At 45.5% G+C, this 24,036-nt stretch overlaps 1 protein-coding gene across 6 annotated transcripts in view; it reads left to right on the forward strand.

Moving 5' to 3' along the window:
- Positions 1–1,655: 1,655 nt before the first annotated feature.
- Positions 1,656–24,036, forward strand: part of LOC141095240 (diacylglycerol O-acyltransferase 2-like) — a 42,230-nt gene continuing 19,849 nt past the window's right edge. For 3 of the 6 annotated variants that reach the window (XM_073581135.1, XM_073581130.1, XM_073581134.1), the window contains exons 1-3: positions 1,656–1,789; positions 17,076–17,189; positions 19,894–19,984. In XM_073581135.1, coding sequence (XP_073437236.1) covers positions 17,172–17,189; positions 19,894–19,984 — 109 coding nt within the window. In that variant the 5' untranslated portion in view covers positions 1,656–1,789; positions 17,076–17,171. Of the gene's footprint in view, positions 1,876–6,596; positions 6,750–17,075; positions 17,190–19,893; positions 19,985–24,036 lie in introns of those variants that run through there. The other 3 variants (XM_073581131.1, XM_073581132.1, XM_073581133.1) reach the window with 3 other exon arrangements.

The following is a 24,036-nucleotide window of genomic DNA, read 5'->3' on the forward strand; positions in this document are numbered from 1 at the left end:
TTCAAGGTCCTGGAGTGGCTTAGCCAGTCTCCAGATCTCAACCCTATAGAAAACCTTTGGAGGGAGTTGAAAGTCCGTGTTGCCAAGCGAAAAGCCAAAAACATCACTGCTCTAGAGGAGATCTGCATGGAGGAATGGGCCAACATACCAACAACAGTGTGTGGCAACCTTGTGAAGACTTACAGAAAACGTTTGACCTCTGTCATAGCCAACAAAGGATATATCACAAAGTATTGAGATGAAATTTTGTTTCTGACCAAATACTTATTTTCCACCATAATATGCAAATAAAATGAAAAAAAAACAGACAATGTGATTTTCTGGATTTTTTTTTCTCAGTTTGTCTCCCATAGTTGAGGTCTACCTATGATGTAAATTACAGACGCCTCTCATCTTTTTAAGTGGTGGAACTTGCACTATTGCTGACTGACTAAATACTTTTTTGCCCCACTGTATACATTACATACACACAACTCTAATATAATTAAGACAGTATTATACTATATACTAAATTAGGATTGATACATCACATAGGAGACAGTGAGGCTGATGTAGATACATCACTTATGAGACAGTGCGACTGACTATATCACATTGAAACTACTGTATATACGTTATATAGGTTATATAGCAACTGCTGTATATACATTATATAGGTGATACTGTGACTATACACAGCAGTCGCAGTATCACCTATATAATAATGCAAGCAAATGATGTAGTTGACATGATCATGTTTATTTGTGGACCAATAGTATGTAAAAAAAAAAAAAAAAGTTGCAGTGTTCACTATTCTGATCCGTTCTGTCATACGCACCCCATCCGTGTCCACTGCCATTATTAACACATGAAACTGTTTATAGGTCTTTATGGGTGATGTATAAAAATCTGTGTACTGCACTGTAACTGTATAAGGGGCTTGTGCAGACCCTGACAGTGGATATGGGTGGTATTTACATTGAGTTCTAAGCACTAGTGGCTGAGACCATCGTGTGCCCCTTCCCCACACGGAACCTGGGTTACCCTTTTTGTATGTAAAATATGTTGTACCTGTTTAATTGTTTGAGTGTTGTATTCCTATGATGGGCTGTGTTTTTCTTGTTTCACTGTACTCTTATGTTGTCCCTGTATTTGACATGTACGGTAAGGCCTGTTTCACACATCCGTTTGTGTCCATCAGTCAAAATCTGCCGTTTTGCAAAGAAAAACGGATCCGCCATTTTTCTTGGCGGATCCGTTTTTTTTCCCATTGAGTTGCATTACCGGCGGATCTTGACGGATGGCCATCCGTTGGATCAGTGTTTTTTGCGGATCCGCCAAAATTTTGACGTCCGCTGACATGCCCAAACGGACCATGCAACGTTTTTTCGGGTGGCCGGATCCGCATTTGTCACTGCGCATGCCTGAAAGACTTCACTCAGCCGCAAATTTAACCCTAAACTCTGTTCTGGCGGCTGAAAAATGCTCTCTCTCTCCTCCTTTAAAATTCTTCCTTTGACGGATCCGTTAAAATAACGGTCCGGTGCCAAACGTTGTGGTCAGTACAGGAACGGATCCGTTATCTGCCATTTTAGCGGATTTTGACTGACCAAAAAAACTGATGTGTGAAACAGGCCTAACTAGTTCAGGGCAAGTACAGGTTAAATTAAGAGGTGTGACTAGCAGCCAGAAAAGGAGCAGGAAGTTCCTGCTCCTCAGTCAGTAGCCCAGGCACATTTGCTGTGACCCCAGGAGGGGAATAGAATCTGTTGCCTCAGACTAAGGACAGAAACACGGGCCCTAGGATTACGTAAGAGCCCTGTCGAAAGGACTTCAGGCGTCCAGATTTGGGCGGGGGCGGACTGCTGCCTCTTTTGGCCGCCGTGGATGTTGTGGGTATGGCCATGGATGAGGCTAGGGAGGAGAGAGCAGGAAGTCTGTGTTTATACCTCATTTACCTCTGTTAATTGTTCTCCTTGTTGGACTACAGAAGTGTCTGGAATACGTTTGTCCTGGCTATTTCTGTACAAGGGTGTATACTGACTATGGCTTAGTTGACTTGGCTGGGACTACCACCCTGGACCACCTTGTTACATCTGTCCCTCCCTAGTAGCCCCCGTGTCATCCATTGTGTGCAGATCGATGTGAGAACTGTCTGCATGCTGTGAAGTCTGGTATCTACAGCACGGAGCTCCCCTCCACCTACAGGGCTGTGCAGATGGGGCGCCCCACACACCATGCAGCTCTCTTTCTGCTGTGAGTCTCCAGCTTCACAGCGACTACATTAAAACTAAATGTACAGGAAGGGCCCGTCCGGCCTAGTTTGCAGCTGAGCGTCCGCTCCTTCCTCTCCACTTAATTTTGTTGCTGCTGCAGCCTCTGGGATTTATGTGAAGTTATAGCAGCTGATCGGTCCCCCGCCCCTCCTTTGCTTCCAACATACAAGCCTGAACAATGCAAGGTGTTAGTCCACCAATGCAAGGCATATGAGAAACCATAAGGCCACATTCAGTATCTGTAAGCCAAAACCAGGAGGAACAATCGGAGGAAAAGTTTAATAGAAACACGTCACCACTTCTGTATTTACCACCCACTCCTGGTTTTGGCTTACACATACTGAGGTAAAAAACTCACCTAATACTGACCGTGTGAATGTGGTCTAAATCATGGGGATACCCTTTCTGAGGAACCTATCAGTGAAATGTATGTTAGAGGGTTAAGGCTGGGAAATATGAATGTATATTTTTGCAATGTTTACACTCCTTGTGTTGGGGGAAGTGCCCATCTTATAGTACTTTTTCGGAAGCTTATTAATATGTATTTGCACTTTATTTAACTCTTTTACTTGAGCATTGGCACTTTCCATAACGTGGACTGATTCTTATTACACTTTTATATGCTGACACATGCCTATATACATATATGTATACCTTGTACCCCCCTTTTTCTACGTAATTGTTATAGCACTTGGTGATACCTGTGTATTATGAACTTTACCATCTGAGCTACCTTGTCAGTTATATATGTGCATGAAACCAACTTCAGCCTCGTCATGCGTCTGCATTCCATATGGATCAGTTTACTACTTATACTTCTAAAATGTCATGTAAGGCCCTTTCACACGTCATTGTCTCCGATACGTGTGGTGACTGTTTTCTCGCTTACCCGAGACACTGACACACACAGACCCATTCAAATGAATGGGTCTAAGTACATGTGCGTGTTTTTTCACAGACCGTGTGTCCGTGTGCAAAACACGCAGACATGTCCGTTTTCTCACAGACACACTTGCCGCACACAGAGGACAGTGCACACTGTCCTCCGTGTGCATAGACGGCCGCTGGGGAAGTAGCGCTACTGTAAGCCACTGTTCCCCGGTGACTGGTGCTGAACGCGCCTGTCATTATATTCTCCCCTGCTCTGCCGGCGAACAGTGGAGAATGAATGAAATTAAAACCCGACGTGGGGTCCCCCCTTTTTTTAATAAACCAGACAAAACTCACAGGTGTGGGTTGCTATTCTCAGGCTGGTAAGCGGTCATGGATTTTGGCCTCCCCCCGCTTAAAAACAGCAGCCCCCAGCTGCCCATCAAAGGTGCATCTATTAGATGAGCCAGTTCTGGAGCTTTGCCCAGTTTTTCCCACTTGCCCTGTAGCAGTGGCAAGTGGGGTAATGGGTGGGTAATGTCATTTTCCTATTGTAAGGTGACATTAAGCCCGGCTTAGTAATGGAGAGGTGTCAATCCTATAGTACTAAAAGGGTTAAATAAACACACACAGCTCTAAAAAAAGAGTTTAAGAGCCGCGCGGCACTTGGATACCCATTGTTTACCTTGGAAACCAGCGTCCAGCATCGCTGATCTCTTGCTGCCACATGCAGCGATGCGCGCTGGCCAGCGGGAGACCAGCGATCAAAAAACGGCCCAGGACGATAGTGCACGATCAGCGATACCCAGCGGGGGGGGGCCCGTCGCTGATCCCCATCACAGCGATCTCTCTGGCGAGATCGCTGTGGCGTCACAAAGTCAGCGATCTCGCTAGCGAGATCGCTGTGACGGGGCCTTAAGGAAATAAAACCACAAACACATTTTCCCATCTTTATTTTACTCCTAATCCACGCGACACCCTCGATCTCCTGAAGTAAAATTAAAAATAATAAAGCAACAATATACCATATCTCTCTGGCATTCAGTCCCTTGCTGTAATCCATATCCGGGGGTTAATAAGTTTACAACCAGAGCGGTGCTAATGTGACCGCTCCGGCTGTAAACTACTGGGGAATGTATGAGAAGCAGCGGGTGCAAGCTCAGTAACTAGCGGTGACGTCACTGAGCCTGTGCTCGCTGCCGGCCTAAACGCCTGTGACCTCAGTACTGTGGAAAAATGCAAGTGATGAGGTCACGGCAGTTCAAGCTCTGTCCCAGTGACCTCATCACTTCCATTCTCCCACGGTACAGAGATCCCAGGAGTTCAGTTTCACATTCATTCTCCTTTGCTCGCACTGATCGTGGCAGAGCAGGGGAGAATGAATGAAAGCCAGCTTGAACACCAGCCGCCGGGGAACAGCACTTAGGCTATGTGCACACGTATGCAGAAAATTTCTGCATGAAAACCGGACTCCTTCCCAGAAAACGCGTGTTTTTTCTGCACGTTTTCCATGCATTTTCTGTGTGTTTTTGCACAAAAAAAAACGAGCGTTTTTTATGCTTCCCCCCCCCCCCCCCCAAGAGATTAAAAGCTGTTAAAAAAGGAGACGCATACCAGAATGAAAAAACTGGCAGAGAGATGAAACGCAGCAGAAACGCAATGTGTGTACATAGCCTAAAGGGCCCTTTACACATAGCGATATCGCTAAAGCGTCATTTTGTGATGCAGCAGCGATATCACTAGCGATATTGCTACATGTGATACTCACCTCCAACCGGCTCCCCCGCTGGCTATCGCTGATCGCGCGAGATCGGCCTGGTCCATTTCTCGGCGGCGGCTTCCTGCTGGCGCCGACGAGCGAGCCATGGACGCAGGCGGAAGATGGTCACCTTCGCCGCGTCTGACAGGTGAGCTCGACCGCCGACTGCTGCTGCATCGCTAGTGAGATCTGCCTGTTTGGCAGCTCACTAGCGACCATTTAGCGATGCACCAGCGATCCTGACCAAGTCGTATCGTGGTCTGGATCGCTGGAACATCACTAAATGTAACGGGGCCTTTAGTCTCTCTTGTTCACTGCTCCTTTTTTTTTTTTTTTTTTAGAATTTCTTTATTTATGCATATTGCCTGATCAGCAGCGCTCATTCTTTCAGACTTTTTTTCTTTTTTTTTTTTTTTTTTTTCTTGAATCATGACTAGGGATTTAGCCTAAAGGCCCCGTCACACTAAGCGACTCACCAGCGATCCCGACACCGATATGAAGGTGTCAGGATCACTGGTAAGTCGCTATGTGATCGCTGGTGAGCTGTCACACAGACAGCTTCACCAGCGATCAGCACAGCGATGCCGAGCGCCCGGCATCGCTGGCTATCGCTGTAGAAAATAGTATCAAAATAAAAAATATAGTTATTCTCACCTTCCGACGTCCCGTTCAGCCATCAGGCCTCTCTCCGGTCCCAGTGATCCTTTGCACGAATGACCGCGAGATGTCACGGTCTCGCGGGATAACAAAGTCTCGCGGTCATTCATGCAAAGGATCACTGGGACCGGAGCGTGGAGAGAGGCAGGATGGCTGAACGGGACATCGGAAGGTGAGAATAACTATATTTTTTATTTTTTTTTTTATTTTTTACACCTGATCGCTGGTCTCCCGCCTGTCACACACAGCGATGCGTGCTGGCCAGCGGGAGACCAGTGACCAAAGAAATGTCCAGAGGTTTCTTCCAGCGATCAGCGATACCGGCAGGGGGGCTGATCGCTGTCACACACAGCGATCTCGCTGGTGAGATCGCTGTTGCGTCACAAAAGTTGTGACTCAGCAGCGATCTCGCTACCGAGATTGCTTAGTGAGACGGGGCCTCTGGTTTGGCTGAATCCCTAATCTAAGCTCAAGATTAGACTCCTTAATGGGTCAAACATTGACTGGCAGGCGAGCGACCATAATAGGTGGCACCAGAGAAGCTGTAGCACAAGATACCGCAGACATACTACTATAAATTATGTCCATATTCCTCTTACAATAGCACACTAGCCTAACAAGCATTGTTGTCTATGTAGCTGCAATTTCTAAGAGATTGTAAAATCTATTTCCATTCTTTGGAATAATTTTTTTTGTCAACTTATTGCATTTTGAGCAGAATCACCGCAAATTAACGACGGGCCCCATGTCATGATGTCAATAGCGTTTCAATTTGCTAAGTGCAGATCAGCGGCAAAAAACATGCACATCATGTATTTCTAAGCAACAAATAGTAAATCCAGTGTTCAACTAAGTTTATTTGTCAAATCAGAAGCCTCCACTGATCTTTCTCGGATTTCATCATCGTCAGAAGATTTGCTGTCCAGTCTTTATTTCCTATCACATGCTTTGGCTGTGCAGGAGTTAATTCTTTTCGGCTAGGCATCTGATGAATAGAAAAAAAAAAACACTCTGCCCAATCAGAAGCCGCAGAAAGCAGCAAATCGGGATCCTTCTTGCATCCTGTATGTGTGAGTGTGTGGGTACCAGACCTCTATCTGCCCTGGTACATTCAGGTCAGGACCATGTGTGGGCACAGCTGTGGATGACCCCTACCAATGACACGCTCCCAGGACTACAGCCCAGTGTCTGCCCCTACTGGGGGGGAGGTAGGTTTCTGTGTGAATGACTTCGGTAGGGTGGGGGAGCTAATCCCACTGCTGTGGCCTGTGGGGAAGTCTGTTATAAGGCTGAGCTGGACTACTTCACAATCATCCTTGATTCTAGATTAATGAGTTGAAGGCCCGGGATAGAGATGAACAGATCTTCTCAATGCAACGTAGAGCGTCATACACAGGATCGTCTAGAGTATTGAATAACACATTACAGCTAATGAGGGGATGGGATCTAAGGCAATGTATGAGTTTGATTGTATCAGTATAGTGATCATGTAGCTGTTCCAAAAAAGCATGTAAAAGACCGGATATACACCTCAGAAAGGTTATCAGAATTGGGGTATAATGAAACCTCTCCAGAATACCACCATATCAAGAAAGCCATCTCTAATACAGACATATCTCTGTTGGGCTTCTATATTAATAATAATTTTATTTCTATAGTGCCAACATATTCCGCAGCACTTTACATTTTAGAGGAGACTTGTGCAGACCATAAAAGACAGCACCAAATAACAATAATACATAAATCAACAGATACTAAGAGGAGCGAGGGTCCTGCTCGAAAGCTTACAATCAATACTATTATTTATTTATATAGCACCATTGATGCCATGATGCTGTACATGAGAACGGTTACATACAAATTATAGATATCACTTACAGTAAACAAACTAACAATGACAGACTGATACAGAGGGGAGAGGATCCTGCCCTTGCATGCTTATGGGTCGTCCCTCACACCCAGGGCAGCAGGGTACTCGGTACCGGGCCGGTGTCAGGGGGATGTGTCACAGCAGCAGTGACCCAGTCCGTGGCCCTGGGCGCCCAATATCAATGGCGGTGATGTTGATGGTGTTAAAGTTTATTTGAATAGTTCGTGATGCCACCCGTGGTGTTTGGCAAGGTAGATGGTAAGCCAACGCTGCATGCAGATCCGCTGGGACTGATGGTGTGGTGCAGCAAAGATGGTATAGCTCTCCACAGGTGGAGCTGTAGTCCCAGGGCAGTGTAGGTGCAATGGGTGAGGAGAGGCACAGAATGGTGTAGATGCTGTTACCCAGATGTAGCGGTGTTGACGGCGAATGAATGGAGGACACCAGGGCTTGCAGTTTCAAAGCTTTACTCACAGTTCGTGGTACCCACTGGTGCCTGCCTCCGTGCCGTGTCCTCCGGGGTAGAGACACAATCAACCTCCCGGGCAAGTCAGGGTTCTCCTCTCCTCCAACACTCCACCGACATGTGCCTTTCCTGAACGACTCCTCTATTGCGCCTTCTAATGTGAAGAACTCCAGTACCGTACTTCTCTGGAATTCCTCCTGTCAGATGTTCCTAGAACGTCACTTGTATGACAGACAGCTGTAGCCTCTATCGGGGACTCCTCTCAGAGCCCTGGCTCACGAATCGGTTGCTGTTGTGTCCCAAGTCTTGGATGGGAGTAGTGCATTTACAGCCAACTACTCCACCGGTGTCTGCTGCAGAACCATAAGTGTCCATACAACCTCGGGGATCGGGCCCTGGCCTTGCGCTGAGAACCTAATGGCAGGGTTCCTCTTCCAACCCACAACTCCTCTCTGTTCTCTTACTCCTTAGTTCCGCACTGTTCCTTCTCTCTCTTATGGAAGCTTAGATTGCAGGTCTACGTCTTTCTCTTCTCTTTCCCGTGCCAGCTGGCTCAGATCACTGAGGCAGCTGCAGCACTCTCTTCTATCTCTCTTCTGAGGAGCTCGTTCCACTAAGACCAGTCCTCAGCCTCTCCTGACTGACTGCCTTCCTCCGCCTTGAACTCCCCTCAGGCTGACCTGCTGTCAGCTCCCTCTCCCTCTCGACTTCCAATTCTAAACCTTCCCCCCCTCTTTTATACTAACTCCACCCACCTCCCAGCACATCCAGTGTTCATGCAGGAAACCACCAAGGCACTCCTAATGTCTAGGAGGAGAGAGACACCTCACTGTGGATGTGCAGAACTACCCTGTTGTGTGGGATGCAAGTGTTGGAGTGTGGAAAGGAGTTCCCAACTTACCTAGGTGGTGGGACACTACACCTTAGGAGAAAGTGCAGTACCTCTGTGGCGACTGAGCCTAAGGGGCGCCACACTTACATTCTATAGGATGGTGGGGAATGAGACTGTAGGTTGGGGGGTGGCATCAGCTCCGGTGTTGGTGAGGCGGTAGCTCCGGTAGTGGTGAGTAGGCAGCGGGGTCATTGCAGGCTGTAAGCTTTGTTGAAGAGGTGGGTTTTCAGGTTCCGTCTGAAGGATCCGAATGTGGCTGCTAGTCAGACATGTTGGAGCACAGAATTCCACAGGATGGGGGATATTCGGGAGAAGTCTTGGATGCGATTAGGTGAGGAGCGAATAAGTGTGGAGGAGAGAATGAGGACTTGGGAGGACCATAGATTACATGAGCGAAGATATCGGGAGGTTAGTTCAGAGATATATGGAGGAAACAGGTTATGGATGGCTTTGTAGGTCAGTATTAGTAATTTGAACTGGATACGCTGAGGGAATGGGAGCCAGTGAAGAGATTTGCAGAGAGGACAAGCGGAGGAGTAGCGAGGAGAGATGAATTAGTCAGGCAGCAGAGTTAAGGATGGACTGGAGAGGTGTGAGAGTGTTAGCAGGGAGGCCACAGAAAGGGATGTTGCAGTAGTCGAGGCGGGAGATGATGAGGGCATGCACGGGCATTTTAGTAGATTGAGGGTTCAGAAAAGGATAGATGCTGGAGGCGACAGGAGGTGGAAAGAGCTTGGATGTGCTGTTTGAAGGACAGGGCAGAGTCAGGGGTTACTCCGAGGCAGCGGACTTCCATTATGGGGGAAAGCGTGATGTCATTAATTGTGATAGATCAGGTAAGGAAGATCTGTGAGATGAAGGAAAGATGAGTTCAGATTTGTCCACATTGAGTTTGAAGAAGCAAGAGGAGAAGGAGGAGGATATGGCTGATAGACACTCCGGGATTCTGGACAGCAGAGAGGTGACGTCTGGGCCAGAGAGGTAGATCTGAGTGTTATCAGCATACAGGTGGTACTGGAATCCATGGACTCAGAGTTGTCCCAGACGAAGTGTATAGATTGAGAAGAGTAGGGGTCCTAAAACAGAGCTTTGGGGGACTCCAACAGAGAGCGGGTAGGATGAGAAGGTAGTGTGGGAGACGCTGAATGTGTGGTTGGAAAAGTATGGGGCGATCCAGTATAGGGCGAGGTCTTTGATGCCAAAGGAGGTGAGGATCTGTAGTAGGTGGCAGTGGTCAACTGTGTCAAAAGCAGAGGACAGGTCTAGGAGGAGTATAGAGTATTGTCTGTTAGCTTTGGCTGTAAGTAGGTTGCTAGTAATTTTGATCAGGGAAGTCTCAGTGGAATGATGGGGACGGAAGCCAGATTGTAGATTGACAAAGAGCAAGTTAGATGAGAGGTGGGAGGAAAGTTCAGTGTGGACGTGCTGCTCCAGGAGTTTGGAAGCGAAAAGGAGCAGCGATATTGGGCGATAGCTGGATATAGTGGTTGGGTCGAGGGTTGGCTTTTTAAGGATAGGCGTGATTGTGGCATGTTTGAAAGCAGAAGGGAAAGTACCAGAAGTTAGTGATAGGTTGAAGAGGTGGGTTAGGGATGGGATAAGTGTGGTGGTGAGGTTGGGGAGGAGGTGGGATGGAGTCTAGTTCAAAAGTGGTGAGGAGTGATTTGGAGAGGAGACAATTAAGCTTCCCGTCAGTGATGTTGGAGAGGGACGTTATGGGGTTTGGACACTGGTCTGTTATACAAAGAGGTTGTTGTGGTTGAACAATTAAAACTAGCCTTGTTTGGTCGATCTTATTTTTGAAGAGTGTGGCAAAGTCCTCAGCAGAGTTGAGGGAGGTTGGAGGTGGCAGTGATGAGCGGAGGAAGGAGTTTAAGTTTTGAATAACTGTTTGAGGGTGTAGGATAGGGAAGATGCAAGGGTTGTAAAGTAGGCCTGTTTAGCAGAGGTAAGGGCAGATTTGAAAGCGAGTGTTGCCTGTTTGAATGCAGTGAAATCATCTTGGGAATTTGTTTTCTTCTAACGTCGCTCTGCAACCCTGGACGCTTGCCGACGCTTTTTAGTGATGTTATTGTGCCAGGGTTGTCTATTGATGTCGCACTCTGCCATGAACGAGAAGGGCGGCCGTGTCAATAGCTGATGAGAGAGTGGCATTGTAGAAAGCAGTGGCACTGTCTGTGTCGTGGATTGAGGATATGGATGCCAGTGGTAGAATAGAGTCAGAGAGCGTGTGGGTGTCTAGGTGTGCGAGGTTTCTTCAGGGGTGCGCATGTTGCTAGACATGGGTGACAGGTGAGGAGGACAGGGATGAGAAAGTGAGTAGATGGTGGTCAGAGAGAGAGAGGGCGAGGGGAGGTGGTGAAGTTAGATAGAGAGCAGAGACGGGTGAAGACCAGGTCTAATGTATGTCCGTCTGTGTGGGTGGCTGTGGAGGACCACTGAGTAAGTCCAAAAGATAAAGTAAGTTTGGAGGCTGTTGACTGAAGGGTATCAGTGGGGATTTTGAAGCCATCCATGATGATGGTGGGAATGTCAGTGGAAAGAAAGTGAAGAAGCCAGGTAGAGAATTGGTCAATAAAAGCAGTGGCCGGGCCCGGAGGTTGGTATATGATGGCCACTTGGAGGTTGGAGGGAGAGTAGATGCGGACCGAGTGGACTTCAAAAAAGGGGAAGATAAGGGAGCGTGGAGGTGGGATTGGGTTAGTGGAAAGGAGAAGACCCTCTCCTCCACCATGTCTGTTGCCGGGGCGAGAAGTGTGGGTGAAGTGGAGGCCACCGTAACACAGCGCAGCAGGGGAGGCGGTGTCGGAGGGTGACAGCCATGTTTCTGTGAGACCGAGGAAGGCAAGATTGCGAGAAAGAGGTCATGAATCACATGAAGCTTATTGCAGATGGAGCGGCCATTCCAGAGAGAGGGATCAGGGGAGTGGGCATCAAGGGCACAGGTTTTACGTTGGAGAGATTGTGGTAGTTCATATTAGATAGGAAGTGGTAGGAGGGGGTAGTAATGAGAGGTATGAGCTGTGGGGGTCCAGGATTGGGAGATATGTCGCCAGCAGTGAGGAGAAGCAGAGTGGGAGAGTGACCGGCTTGTTTTATGTTTTATTAGGAGAGATCTGCTGTTGAGGAGCAGGTCAGCAGAGGCAGTCAGGTGGGGAGGGAAGGGGAGATGATTATTTGGTTAGAGGGTGCTGGGGTTTGGGGATAGCGAAGAAGAGTGAGGATAAATGGAGCATGCAAATTGCCTCTTCAAAGAACGAGGACTTGAACTCTATAGCGCCACCTGTTGGTAGTAGCGATCCTACAAGTCACAATCAACCCTTTAACGAGTCTTGTAATATGACTTAGGATAAAAGCCAAATCAGAATCTCAATTTGCAGACACGGTGTTTTGAGCTATTGGCTCTCATCAGTGCAAAGTATGAGAACTGATTTGGCTAGGGGAGAGGCTCTGGACTGAGGTCTAAAGGCCCTTTTACATTTAGCGATGCACCAGCTATACGACCCGGTCAGGATCGCTGGTGCACCGCTAAATGATCGCTAGTGAGCTTTCACACAGAAAGACCTCACAGCGATGCAGCAGCAACGCAGCGCACGATACTCACCTTTCACACACAGCGATCCTGACGTCCTCCCGCCCGCCTCCACGTGTCGCTCGTCGTCACAGCAGTAAGCAGACGACGAGAAATGGAGCCGCCCGATCTCGCGCTATCAGCGATGGACAGCAGGGGAGCCGGTCGGAGGTAAGTATCACACGTAGCGATATCGCTATAACGTCACTAAATCAGTGACGTTTTAGCGATATTGCTAGCGATATCGCTATGTGTAAAACCCCCTTAAGGGAGTAAACACTGTAAGGGCATATGTAAACATGGGGAAGGAGTAAGATGGGTTAATAGAAAAGTTAGGTCCAAGTAATAAGTGCTTACTCGGCAGACATACCAAAAGAGACAAATACATAGTGTGGGGTCCTGACGTTGAAATAACTGCAGCTTCTCAATACTTAGCTGCAGTGATACTGCTGCAGGGGTACACGTGCCAGACCCCACATGCGTGCACCCCTTAGGATGCTACTAAATTTATAGGACTGAGTAGAGGATCGGTGAGAGGGATTGTGGAAACTGGTTTTGGCTAAATTAGCAATTGGCCAGCACACCAGGGGAGGTTAGATGATCAAAGGCATTGGGCCTGGCTACATCTATATGCTATAACACCTTGCACCAGATAACATCTCTAGTGACCCCAACATGTATATACAGCAGCGAGTATTGCGTACAATGCAACAATTGAATTTAGTAAAGACGTAGAACGGAGGTGTGTCTAGGGGGCCAGTGACGTTACCTCGCAATGTTGTGCGTTGGCCTGGAGACGCTTCCCGCTCTGCTTGTTTCATCTACTTCCTCGTCCTGACGTGCCGGATGGGGGTGTGGCTGAGCGGCTGGTGGATGCACCCTGGGATGACGTCACACGCCAGGAGCCACGGCACTGCATCTACACATGTGAAAGGTAATTCCACGGTAATAGACATTGTATATAAGCTCACAATAGACACGTAGCCATACTCACTTACCCCCTGAGACAAAGCTAACGTGAAAGACACGTCGGGGACCAGGATACTGCAAGGTCATCTGTTTCTTTTATGTTTGCATTTGGGGCTGTTTACATATGCATGGGGAGTGGAAGCGGTACAATGTACGGGTCCTATGGACAATTTATACAGGCACCTATGCCAGTTTAGAGTATGCTGACCACTCCACGGTGTGTGTTTAACTATTGCCACATTGCAAGCTCTACCTGTCTAATATACAGTGGGGCAAAAAAGTATTTAGTCAGTCAGCAATAGTGCAAGTTCCACCACTTAAAAAGATGAGAGGCGTCTCTAATTTACATCATAGGTAGACCTCAACTATGGGAGACAAACTGAGAAAAAAAAAATCCAGAAAATCACATTGTCTGTGTTTTTTTTCATTTTATTTGCATATTATGGTGGAAAATAAGTATTTGGTCAGAAACAAAATTTCATCTCAATACTTTGTGATATATCCTTTGTTGGCAATGACAGAGGTCAAACGTTTTCTGTAAGTCTTCACAAGGTTGCCACACACTGTTGTTGGTATGTTGGCCCATTCCTCCATGCAGATCTCCTCTAGAGCAGTGATGTTTTTGGCTTTTCGCTTGGCAACATGGACTTTCAACTCCCTCCAAAGGTTTTCTATAGGGTTGAGATCTGGAGACTGGCTAGGCCACTCCAGGACCTTGAAATGCTTCTTACGAAGCCACTCCTTCGTTGCCCTGGCGGTGTGCTTTGGATCATTGTCATGTTGAAAGACCCAGCCAAGTTTCATCTTCAATGCCCTTGCTGATGGAAGGAGGTTTGCACTCAAAATCTCACGATACATGGCCCCATTCATTCTTTCATGTACCCGGATCAGTCGTCCTGGCCCCTTTGCAGAGAAACAGCCCCAAAGCATGATGTTTCCACCACCATGCTTTACAGTAGGTATGGTGTTTGATGGATGCAACTCAGTATTCTTTTTCCTCCAAACACGACAAGTTGTGTTTCTACCAAACAGTTCAAGTTTGGTTTCATCAGACCATAGGACATTCTCCCAAAACTCCTCTGGATCATCCAAATGCTCTCTAGCAAACTTCAGACGGGTCCGGACATGTACAGGCTTAAGCAGTGGGACACGTCTGGCACTGCAGGATCTGAGTCCATGGTGGCGTAGTGTGTTACTTAAGGTAGGCCTTGTTACATTGGTCCCAGCTCTGCAGTTCATTCACTAGGTCCCCCCGCGTGGTTCTGGGATTTTTGCTCACCGTTCTTGTGATCATTCTGACCCCACGGGGTGGGATTTTGCGTGGAGCACCAGATCGAGGGAGATTATCAGTGGTCTTGTATGTCTTCCATTTTCTAATTATTGCTCCCACAGTTGATTTCTTCACTCCAAGCTGGTTGGCTATTGCAGATTCAGTCTTCCCAGCCTGGTGCAGGGCTACAATTTTGTTTCTGGTGTCCTTTGACAGCTCTTTGGTCTTCACCATAGTGGAGGTTGGAGTCAGACTGTTTGAGGGTGTGCACAGGTGTCTTTTTATACTGATAAGTTTAAACAGGTGCCATTACTACAGGTAATGAGTGGAGGAAAGAGGAGACTCTTAAAGAAGAAGTTACAGGTCTGTGAGAGCCAGAAATCTTGATTGCTTGTTTCTGACCAAATACTTATTTTCCACCATAATATGCAAATAAAATGAAAAAAAAACAGACAATGTGATTTTCTGGATTTTTTTTTTTCTCAGTTTGTCTCCCATAGTTGAGGTCTACCTATGATGTAAATTACAGACGCCTCTCATCTTTTTAAGTGGTGGAACTTGCACTATTGCTGACTGACTAAATACTTTTTTGCCCCACTGTAATAGCGGCACTGTTATTTTTTACATGCTAGCAATTAGCTCTATCTCTTTGCCGCTATTTAATAGCCTAGGGTTGGCATTGCTATTATACTAGGTGCTTAACATGATTGTTTCTGCACACTATAGTGCAAGATTTATGGTAGTGTCTCGTCGATTATACTGCAGCACTAAGCATGCTACCATTTTTTGATTTGTGGTAATGCCCCTTTTTGATTATACTGCAGCACTAAGCATGTTACTGCTTGGATAATTGAATAACCTATGCACTTTGTAGTATCATATTGGATATGTATGTCTTTTGATTTTGACTTTAATAAAGCTATGTAATTTTATGGCCATATGCTTCCTTAATCTTTTTGGGTGATATGTTTATTGGGAAGTACCATTAATCTAGGCCCTATATTTTGGGTTTATTCTGACGTTGAAATAAACTGCAGCTTCTCGATACTTAGCTGCAGTGATGCTTTGCTGCAGGGGGACACGTGCCAGACCCCACACGCGTGCACCCTTAGGATGCTACTAAGTTTATAGGACTGATAGAGGATCGGGTGAGAGGGATTGTGGAAACTAGTTTTGGATAAATTAGCAATTGGCCAGCACACCAGGGGAGGTTAGATGATCAAAGGCATTGGGCCTGGCTACATCTATATGCTATAACACCTTGCACCAGTTAACAAATCTAGTGACACCAACATGGATATACAGCAGTGAGTATTGCGTACAATGCAACAACTGAATTTAGCAAAGATTCATCAGGCACTGTTATATACCATTAAGGCTAGTTTCACACTAGCGTTTTTGAGCGCAGCGACGGCCTGCGCACGGCCGCCGCTAAGCCCCGCCGGTAGCTCCGCCTACCGGCGCATGACGCTGCATGCGCCCCCTATCTTTATCACTGGGGGCGCAGTATGCGTTTGGCGGCGCATGCGCCTTTTTGACGGTGCGCCGGCGCATCCAAACTGCAGCAGGTTGCATTTGGCGCAGGTCGGCGCACCGTCAAAAGGACGCATGCGCCGCCAAACGCATACTGCGCACGGCCTGCGCCCCAGTGATAAAGATAGGGGGCGCATGCGCCGGTAGGCGGAGCTACCGGCGGAGGCGTGGCAGGGGTGGGGCTTAGCGGCGGCCGTGCGCAGGCCGTCGCTGCGCTCAAAAACGCTAGTGTGAAACTAGCCTAAAAGAAGTGTTGCAATATCCAATGTTTTTTGGCCCTCTTGTTTAGGCTAGGGTCACACAGCAGGGGATTCTTTCATTCCAGAGAATCTGGCTGATTATGTAAATGACACTTTGTCATAGTGTGATCCAATTCTCTCGGATGAGGTGTAGATGGAGAACAAAATTTCCCCATCTTCTCCATTGTGTCAGTGCGCGGAAAATCGGATATCATCCAAGCATACTGTAGTCCAATGATTTCAACAGACTCATAGGTTTGCATGGCTGAGTGCAGATCAAAACTTTGACATGCTGCGATTATTTATCCTCGGACAGAACTGGACAAAATCAGACATGTGCTCGATACCATAGACTAGCTTCATTTGAAGTGCAATCCAATATTTTGTCAGATTGCAATCGGACCGATAATGGTGTGTGCGAGCCCTTAGTAGGACGCTAATTTTGGCTGTTGATCATAAGGGTAGATACATACAGGATTTTTTATTTATCTGTAAAATAAATATTTTGGCTTTTTTTTTTTTTATTTTTTTATTTTTTTATTTTTTTTTTATTTATTATCTTGCTTATTTATTTAGCGCCTAAATATTCTGCACTGCTGTACAGACATTTTCATCACTGTCCCTGTTGGGACCCACAATAAAAATTCCCTATCAAGCATGTCAGTGATAAGATCAGGGTTAGTGTTATTTTATTGTTACTAAATAGCATAATTCTTTCTTTCAGCAATAATTATGTGATTACTGGCCTCCAGTACTGCTGATATCCTATGTGGATCTTTGCATCTTCAGATGTATGACCAAAGCCACAGCTGCCTAACAGATGGATTCCCACCAGGAGGTGAGCGCTGCCTGTTAAGAACAAGTCTCACATACTGTTTCTGCCATGTTATTGAAGGGTTCTAACAGATAAAGTGGTATACCTTCAAAACAATAATCCAAACAGAAAAACCTGGGTTGAAAGACCCCCTTTCAGCAATTGTTATCTGTGGGAATTATTCTATTAAAAGGAGTCTGTGGGGATCTCACAGGGGAAGGGGTGGTCAACTTCGCTCACCTCGGGGGAGGGGAGAGAAGGACCTAGCAGGGGTCAGCTCTCTGGCGCCACCACTTGCCCCAGGTCAATCAGGGAACTGCACCGAGGGCAAATAACTGGTCCTCCAGCCAGAAGAAAAATGGTCTCCAAAATGAGGATCTGACACTTATCTCCTTGGCTGCTCCTCCCACACTCTGCACCCACTCCTGGGCTTGTTCAGCCTCTCTCCTCCGATCTCTGAGAGTATGATTTCCAGTCCAGAACCGTGAATGGCCCACAACTTTCTGCCCGAAGCTCTGAATGGAATGGCAGCATTGTCACTGGATTTGGCTGGATTTTATCTGCGCATAAAGTCCAAATATGCCTCCCGTATGTAATTCTGGGTGGCTACGCGTTATAACTCCCTAGTGCTACCATTGGCTGCCGGGCACAGGCGTATGGGGGAAGGAACGCCGATTCGGCTGATGGGCTTGGCTAGGCTCAGAGATATTGCATTCTGTTATTATAGGTAATTTTCCAGATGCAATACCTCATAGCCTTGCAGTGATTTGTCGTAGGACGAGGTATATCGGTTTGTTTCAAGTCAGACAAAAGACTTCAGTTTGCCTGTAGTTTTCAGGGGATTTTGCACCTTTGTTTTATGAGCTTCAAAGGATTTGTTCTTGGTTTTTAATTAAAGATAAACACTGCATGGCTTTTTATGGCCTTGGGGGGATGCAAGGGTGAGGGCACATTTCAGGAATGAAGAGAATTGTTCTTCGTCCTTCACAGAGTCCGTCTTCCTCAAAGTGCAATAATTGCCCCAACATTTGTATAGGGGACCTTGTCCCTTTTAAAATCAAAGAAGATATATACACTTTAACTTTATATTTTCAGAAAAATCTGCTTCTATTTAATAAGCAAAAGAAGGCATTTGGTGCCCCCCTTGGCGTGGCCTATGGCCAGTCTCTTGTCATGACAGATAAAGTCGCTTAGTAAGAGCGAGTGGTGTATAAAATTAAGTCCTGTTCCTGCGCTTGCACACTGACATTGAAGGAGACAAGTGGCGCACTCGGTGTCAAAGCAATCGTGACACAATATGGCTGCGGGCGCACTCTGACGCTTGGCTTCTTCCTGTCTGCGGACATTGCTCGCTATATCAAAGTTTAGCAAGCAAGCATCTTCAAAAAGGAGGAAAGGGCTTGAAGATTTGTGGTGTGCGATTTGCGGACAGGCTGGAGCCCGGCATAAGAGCTTGCTCGCATTGTCCGTGCACAACTGGGCTCCCATGTCAGTGCGCAAGTTCAGAAATGGGATTGTTTTAGATAGTGCCTGCTCTTGCCAAATGAGTGCTGTCTATGAAGACAAGGGACTGGCCCTAACATGAACGTGCACCAAGCCATAGACCACAACAAGGGTGCACTGGGAGCACTCATTTGCATTAAACTAGATTTTTCTGCAAAAATAACCTTAAAATGTATGTGTGGTATGATTTTTATAGGGATACATTCCCTTCATAAATGCTTAATAAGTTCAATTTGCACTTTAGGGGGTGACAGACTCCCTTTTAGCAACAGAATCCAACAAGGAACCAACTAACTGCTGACAGGTTCCCTTTATATGCAGCTACCCGCATAGACAAAACTGTAGTTCTCATTACTGCCTCCAAGGCTAGCTACCAAGTGGCCGCAATTATAGAAGGTTACATATTACAAAATGGGAGCACTTCATTACTACACACTTTGTAACTCTGCTTCAGATTAAAGTGAACCTCTTAAGTGCCCAAATGGTATTTACCTGCAGATATAAGGTTCTTCTCCAGGTTAATAGTATCCCAATCCTGTTTGGCCACCTTAACCAGAAGAAAATAAACTTTATTCCGCTCTGGAGCCGCCAGCTTTCTGTTAGAGGCGTGCATGGAGTGGCCACTTAGTACAAAGTGAGCGGTGTCTGTTAGCATTCTCGGCACTTTAATTGACAGCTCGTGGTGCAGCGCAACTGCGTCAGAGCTAGCTGTGATTCTAAGTGTCGGAGCGTGCTTACAGCCAATACTGTGAATGATGACTGTAGCAGCTCCAGGCACACCTCTGACTGAAAGCTGGCAGCTCCTGAGGGGAATAAAGTTAATTTCCTCCTCGGCAGCGGGGCTTTCAGTGAAGCGGCACGACAGCATTGGAACGTTAACATTCAGACTAACCCTATATCTGCAAGTTAATAGCACTTGGTACCTCCGCCATAATTGTCAATGGTAATATACAGCAACCATTAAAGGCTATCTTAATACTCAGCATGTAACGGTGCGGTTCATATGGCAACAGTCATATGTTTTTTAAGAGGGTGGTGGGCCCATTTTAAACCCTTTTACGTATTTGGCACACTAGGAAAATCAACAAAGGGACAAGGACGACCAGAGTGATGGGTCTGGAGCAGCCTAAGATTTATCCCATGTGAGATATGTATTTTTTTATTGTTTCCTTCCTTAACTGTTTTGATCATTGAAATCTAAGGACTTGTTTTCTGATTGTTGCAGAGAGAAGAGAGGCAGAAACACAACTGTTCATACACTGAGTTCCTGCAGACTCTGAGCGTCTTACAATGGATATTGACATTTTTGCTACTAGGTAACTATGATAACACATGCATTAAATCCACTTACTGTATCTTTCTCGTTATTAGTTATAGAGCAGGTTAAGTTTAGTGATACGTTAATATAAAATCTTCAAGTGATTAAGTCACCTAAACATGGTATCCTATTTTGTCTAATGTAACCTGAGGGTATATTCACAGGACCACATTTTCGGTCCATGTTCAGTCTGTACAAAAACTGACCTCACATAACCAACCCTTGGACCAATGTAATTCAATAGCACTGTTCACATGAAAGATGTCATGGGGTTACCGCAACTAAGAGGAGCCAAAAGACCACATTGCTCCTACCCATGCGCTGAGAAGAAGCACTTCACCTTTGTTTTAATGGTGTGTGTGTCTTTTGGCAGAACAGGGGTTACTTGGCCTTGTTAGAATCTCTGAGCTCAGTTAGCCACTCCTTTCCCCTTTATAATCTGGGTCTTGATTCAAAACCATGTCAGAGCTAGCATTTACTGCATGGCTTAGGAGGAGAGGTGTTCCTATGAGAAGGACTTTTTGAGGAGTTATCTGTGACTGTTGCGTGGTTTGTAACTGTGGTAATTCCCTTTCCTTTTCTACATTGTTTTCTTCCCCAGCCTAAACTCCCTGATGCATTCCTCTTTTATATGTGAAGTAATACTTGTATGCTTGCTATTTTCAGTTACCCTCAATTATGTGTTACCTTATTTGTCAGGTTGGTGTGCTGCAGTGCACATTAGCACCCCTCTTCCCTGGGTGGGGGAAGAGAACAGACTGTGGGCTAAAGCTGGAGTCACACATAGCGACTCACCAGCGATCCCGACAATGATATCAACTTGTCAGGATCGCTGGTGAGCTGTCAAACAGGCAGCTTCACCAGCGATCAGCACAGCGACGCCGAGCACGTTAGTTACCAGCACGCTGATACAGGGAGCTGGTAACTAAGGTACACATCGGGTTTCTAAGGGACGCACGTCCCTTAGATACCCAATGTGTACGTTAGTTACCAGCTGATCGCTGGTCTCCCGGCTGTCACACGCAGCGATGCGTGCTGGCCAGCGGGAGACCAGCGATGGAAGAAATGTCCAGAGGTTTCCAAGAGCGATCAGCGATACCGGCAAGGGGGCCGGTCGCTGATCGCTGTCACACACAGCGATCTCACTGGTGAGATCGCTGTTGTGTCACAAAACTTGTGACTCAGCAGCGATCTTGCTAGCGAGATCGCTATGTGGGACGGGGCCTTAACTCAGGAGATAAGGCAAGCATGGCGGCCCCGGCATCTTCACCTTCAGAAGTATCCCAGGAAATGGGGCGAGCCATGGCACACCCCCTAGTGGTAGGGACAGGGAAGGGGTCCCTGGTCACCTGACAGCTGAGTCGTGACAAAAGTTTTTTCACATGGACCGAATGATATGAAGCAAAATAAAATATGCAGAAAATGTCTGAGTCTTTTATACTAGATACTGCAGCCATTGTTGGTACATGACAATAAAACAGGAGAAAGGTGTCTGAAATAAACATTGGATATGTGCATAAAGGCATATTTAAGTGTATGGGTGCACTAAAATAATTAGATCCCATAAAGATCATCCATATATGGTAGCTTTTGAGTTCCTACACAGATAAAAAAAAATTTTCTCTCATAAAGAAATTAAGAAGTCATATTGCCATAAAAATACAAATTTTATTCAATAGAATTTAAAAAAGATACAACCAATCCGTTTATACATTTAAAATATGGGGACAGCCAATGCAAAAAATAACGGTCATTGGAGTTATGAAAACTACCAGACTGCATGTACTGCTCATGGATAGGTAACCTGTACGTATAACATTCAAAAGCAGCCAGAAGGCCTACAAGAGTGCATAGTGTATATCACAACCAAAAAAATGGCTTTATATTACCTATAAGTGAGTAAATGCTATGTACCGTATATAAAGCAGCCAAAAAGGCCTATAAAAGTGCATATAGCAACCTGTAAATATAAAAGAGTACATACTATGTCCAGTAATCAAATTTATCTATATGCAAACCCCATTTAGGGACATTCAGCTTAAATGCCTAAGTTAAAAGATGCCTCAAAATTCAAATATCCATAATAAAACCCAAGTGGTATAATAGGAAACTAAAGTTTAAAGGGCAGATTAACAAATAAGTAAAAATAGGCAGCCAAATGATAACATATCATACCTCCAATAGGCCGTGACACCCCCCGACGCACGTTTCGCATGATACTTCTTCCAGGCTGCTTTATATGCGGTACATAGCATTTACTCACTTATAGGAAATATAAAGCCATTTTTTTGGTTGTGATATACACTATGCACTCTTGTAGGCCTTCTGGCTGCTTTTGAATGTTATACGTACAGGTTACCTATCCATGAGCAGTACATGCAGTCTGGTTGTTTTCATAACTCCAATGACCGTTATTTTTTGCATTGGCTGTCCCCATATTTTAAATGTATAAATGGATTGGTTGTATCTTTTTAAATTCTATTGAAATAAAATTTGTATTTTTATGGCAATATGACTTCTTAATTTCTTTATGAGATGATTTGATATTTGGAGGTTGCCAATGAGCTAGGCATTTTGTGAATTTTGATTACACACAAAAAATTGCAGACAATTTCTGCATATGCTTATGCGAACTTAGCCTAAGACAGAACACAGTGGACTCCAAGTTATGCATCTGTTTTATTCATAAGGTGAGCACTCCTCACCTCATCTTACCCCGCTAACTAATGACTAATAGCTGCCATGTATCCGCAATGCATATGTCAGTCACTGTCACTGCCACTGAAAGTCAGGAAGAGCGCCCTTGAAATTAATCTGCTAAAAATACAGCTGACTTTTTGCTATGAGTGTTTATTTTGCATTGATTGTTGCTATCCAAATAGCATAATATTTTTGAGCAAATAGTACTGTGGGTCTCCGAGCCCTTAGAATTTTAAGTTGCTCAAGGACACGGTTCCGTTTGCTGCCCTAGCAATGTATCTAATTACCCTATAGCAAAGTGCCTTGCTGATGCCCCCTAGAACATGGCACATAAGGGAAAGTCCACCCAGCTCAACACCTGGTTGATCTCTCTGCACCTGGTGGATCTCCCCAAACTTGGTGGACCTCTTCACACTATGCTACTCTTGTGTAGATGATTCTGCCAAGAGCATTCTTAGTTTTCCTAACACATCTAAATATAAGGATGACAATGGATACATTATTGTTACAGGGGCATGTAAAAGTTTGGGCACCACTGGTCAAAATTACTTTTATTTTGAACAGTTAAGCAAGTTAAAGATGAAATGATCTCTGAAAGGACTAAAGTTAAAGATGACACTTTTCATTTGTATTTTATGCTAAATATATACATATTGTGATTATTTATAATTTAAAAATTACAAAAACGAAAATGTGCCAATGCAACAGTTTGGGCACTGTGCTTAGCACCTAGTAGCGCCCCCTTTGCAAATACCAAACTTGAAAATGCTTTTTGTAGCCACACAAGTGTGTTTTTCGATTCTTGTTTGAGGGATTTTCATCCAGTCTTCCTTGGAAAATTCTTTCAGTTCTGTGAGATTCCTGGGTCATCTTGCATGCACTGATATTTTAAGGTCTATTCACAAATTTTCAATGATGTTCAGATCAGGGGACTGTGAGGGCCATTGTAAAACCTTCAGCTTGTGCCTTTTGAGGTAGACTATTTAGTGATAAAATCATGAATGTGTGGTTTGTTTGGCTATTTTATTGCTGAAGGGAGCAAGTTTACCTTTCAAATGGTGTATCATTTGTGTATGTGGGGCGAAGTAATGAGCGAAAAAGCAGTGCATGTTTACAAATGTGTTGGTAGTGTGCCTTGGGGTACTGTGGTGCCACCTGCAGGTCATTTTTCCTTACTGCAGGTTTATGAAAATTAATGTTTAAACTGTATTTTGTGATCAAATCGTGGATGTGTGGTTTGTTTGGCTATTTTCTTGCTGAAGGGGGCAAGTTTACCTTTCAAATGGTGTATCATTTTTGTGTGGGTGCAGTGTGAAAATGAGATACAAAGTAATCACTGAAAAAAAAAAA

This window comes from Dendrobates tinctorius, unplaced genomic scaffold (genome assembly GCF_039654945.1).
Source record: "Dendrobates tinctorius isolate UK_male_01 unplaced genomic scaffold, ASM3965494v1 ptg000069l, whole genome shotgun sequence".
In the NCBI taxonomy this organism is placed as follows: domain Eukaryota; kingdom Metazoa; phylum Chordata; class Amphibia; order Anura; family Dendrobatidae; genus Dendrobates; species Dendrobates tinctorius.